At 36.3% G+C, this 2,682-nt stretch overlaps 1 protein-coding gene across 1 annotated transcript; it reads right to left on the bottom strand.

Annotated features, from left to right (window-relative positions):
- Window positions 1-542: 542 nt before the first annotated feature.
- On the bottom strand, window positions 543-2,334 carry LOC106308142 (serine/threonine-protein kinase BLUS1). Its single transcript, XM_013745271.1, has one exon. The coding sequence runs from the start codon at window positions 2,287-2,289 to the stop codon at window positions 841-843; it is 1,449 nt and encodes a 482-aa protein (XP_013600725.1). The 5' UTR covers window positions 2,290-2,334; the 3' UTR covers window positions 543-840.
- Between the last annotated feature and the right edge of the window lie 348 nt (window positions 2,335-2,682).

Consider the following 2,682-nt stretch of genomic DNA (forward strand, 5'->3'; position numbering starts at 1 on the left):
AAACACAAACTAAAACTGATAAGTTCTCAGATGAATCTAAAAGTTTAATATCCAAATTATGAGATACAAATCTGATCTAAATTAAAATATTTTGGATACCAGAAATATCTAAATCATAATTATGTACTTAAATATTTTAATTATTTTAAATTTTATATCTATTAAATATTCAAAAATACAAAAATATCTAAAAATTATCAAAATAGTCACAATTAAAGATCTAAAATAACATAAAATGCTTAAAATACTGAAAATATTTATTTGTTCTCTATGCAAGTATGTAAATTAAACTAATTATGTAAATTTAAATATTTACTCTTACATTATTCAAATTTTTATGTTTTATATTATTTTATTTTTGGATTTTGAGGATTTAAGTATATTTGATTTTTTATTAAAAAATACATAATTAAAATGGATACCCGAACTCGTATCCGAACTGAACCGGCAATTATTCGAACCAAATCCAAACCCAAATTTGTAAATATCCGAATACGATTTAAATGTCTAACTCTAAAATCCAAAATCCAAAATAGATCAACTGAATCCGAACGAATATATGAATTTTCATCCCTAGAAAAAACTATATAACAAATCCTTTAGTGCACTCATACAATAAATAATCTAATAAACTATTTTACTCCGCACACAGCGCGGATTACTACCTAGTAAATTATACTAGTATTTGATAAGTTCATAAATACGATTGACAATCATAAGTCATAACTAGTGTACTAAATTTTATGGAACCTGGTGGCAATAATCTAAACCAGAAAAATATAAAAAAAAACTAAAAACCATTATCAAATTCGTCGCCATTAATTTTTTTTCAAATAGTAGTTAACTTAAAACACTTTCTTTCTCAGCACGCAAGGTCTTCATCTTCTCAGCTTCCAACTCAATCTTCAGCTTCTCCACCATCTCTAGAAGCTCTTCTTCTCTGTTCCTCTCTTCTTTCTCCCCACTCAAAGCTTCAATTATCACCAACACTCTTGCTCGTTGATGCTCCAAGCTTTTCTTCAAGAGTTTCAGTTTCTCTAAAACCAGATCTCTGTCAAACCCGCAAACCTCACCTTCTTGTTCCTTAGCTTCCTCGTTTCGGTTTGACAAACCTAAACAAACTTCTGATCCGGTTATCACGACCTTATCGCCTTCCGGTTTGTCTTGGATTGGATCTACTTCACGTGGACTGAACTCGGAAGTGTCTGATTCAGTAGTTGGAAACACTGGACTAAGCTGAAGATCGTCTTCACGGAAGTTCCACCCGCTGATTCTCCTGTTCTTCACTATCTCCTCATCATCATCTTCATCATCTTCAACACCCTTGATCAAAGCCTGGCTCTCGATAAACATCTGTTCCGTGTTTGACAAGCCGTGCAACACGTTCTTGACCACAAAATCAACTCCTTTGCAGTTCCTAAAGAAGGGATGTTTCAGCAACTTCTCGGCAGAAGGTCTTTTAGCAGGATCTTGCTCAAGACACAAACCAACCATTTCTCTAAACGCTTTTGAGAACTTCTTTTTACCACACCCGCTTGTGTTGATCTCGTAATCAGCGAAATGAAACCTTTTGGTGATCTTCATGAGCAAACTCTTTAACGGCGGTAAGTGAGATAACGGAGGTCTACCGTGAGCTAACTCCAACGCCGTTATCCCGAACGACCATATGTCTGCCTTGAAACCGTACCCTGTGTGAGAGTGAACCACTTCAGGAGCCATCCAATACGGCGTTCCCGCTATATCAGTCAGCCTTAAAGAAGACGACGTCGTTCCAGACGAAGTTGTCACGGGTTCATAGATGGATGCGGATACTCCGAAGTCAGCGAGCTTCACGGATCCATCAGAGTCTACAAGAATATTACCAGCCTTGATGTCACGGTGCAGATGACCCTGGTCGTGAAGATACGAGATTGCGTTAAGAGTTTCCTTGAGGAACACGGAAATGCAATTTTCGGGTAGCCCTTCAGGGAATGAGGAAGAGACGATGGAATGAAGAGAGCCGCAAGACATGAAAGGCATGACCACCCAAAGGCATCGATCAACGGTGAACGAACAATAAGCGTTGAGGATGTTGGGATGAGAAAGAAGAGACATGGTCTTTGTTTCACGGCGAAGACTGTCGAAGTCAGCTCGAGACTGATCAAGATCGATGGCTTTGATGGCAACTACTGTTGAGTTCATGGGAATGCATACGGCTTTGTAGACTGAAGCACTGACACCAACGCCTATCTTGCATATGATCTCATAAGCCTCAGCATCAAGTGGAAACTCGAGCTTGTTCCGAGCCATGAAGAAAGAAAGAAGACTACACTTATTTAGTATAAAAATCTTTTTTTTTTTTTGAGGGTAATAGTAACATGAGGCTATTCATATAGGGGTGAACGTAGAGTGTTCATGAGATTTTGCATGTGAACTTCAAAAAGAGAAGAGAGCATTAAATGTATAATAAAAGCAGAACCTTATCTCTATGAGATTACTGGTGATGAATATGTTGATGAGATTATAAGATGAAACATGTGAAAGTGCTAACTAACTAACCTGGATTTAATGAGAGTATATTACCTTTTGTATTTCCAGGGACCCAAAGGGCAAACAAAATCTGACAACTTCAAAGGGTAAATGCAAAGATTTTTACATGTATATATATATATATATATATATATATATATATATATATATAAA

This window comes from Brassica oleracea, chromosome C8, assembly GCF_000695525.1.
Source record: "Brassica oleracea var. oleracea cultivar TO1000 chromosome C8, BOL, whole genome shotgun sequence".
Lineage (NCBI taxonomy): Eukaryota > Viridiplantae > Streptophyta > Magnoliopsida > Brassicales > Brassicaceae > Brassica > Brassica oleracea.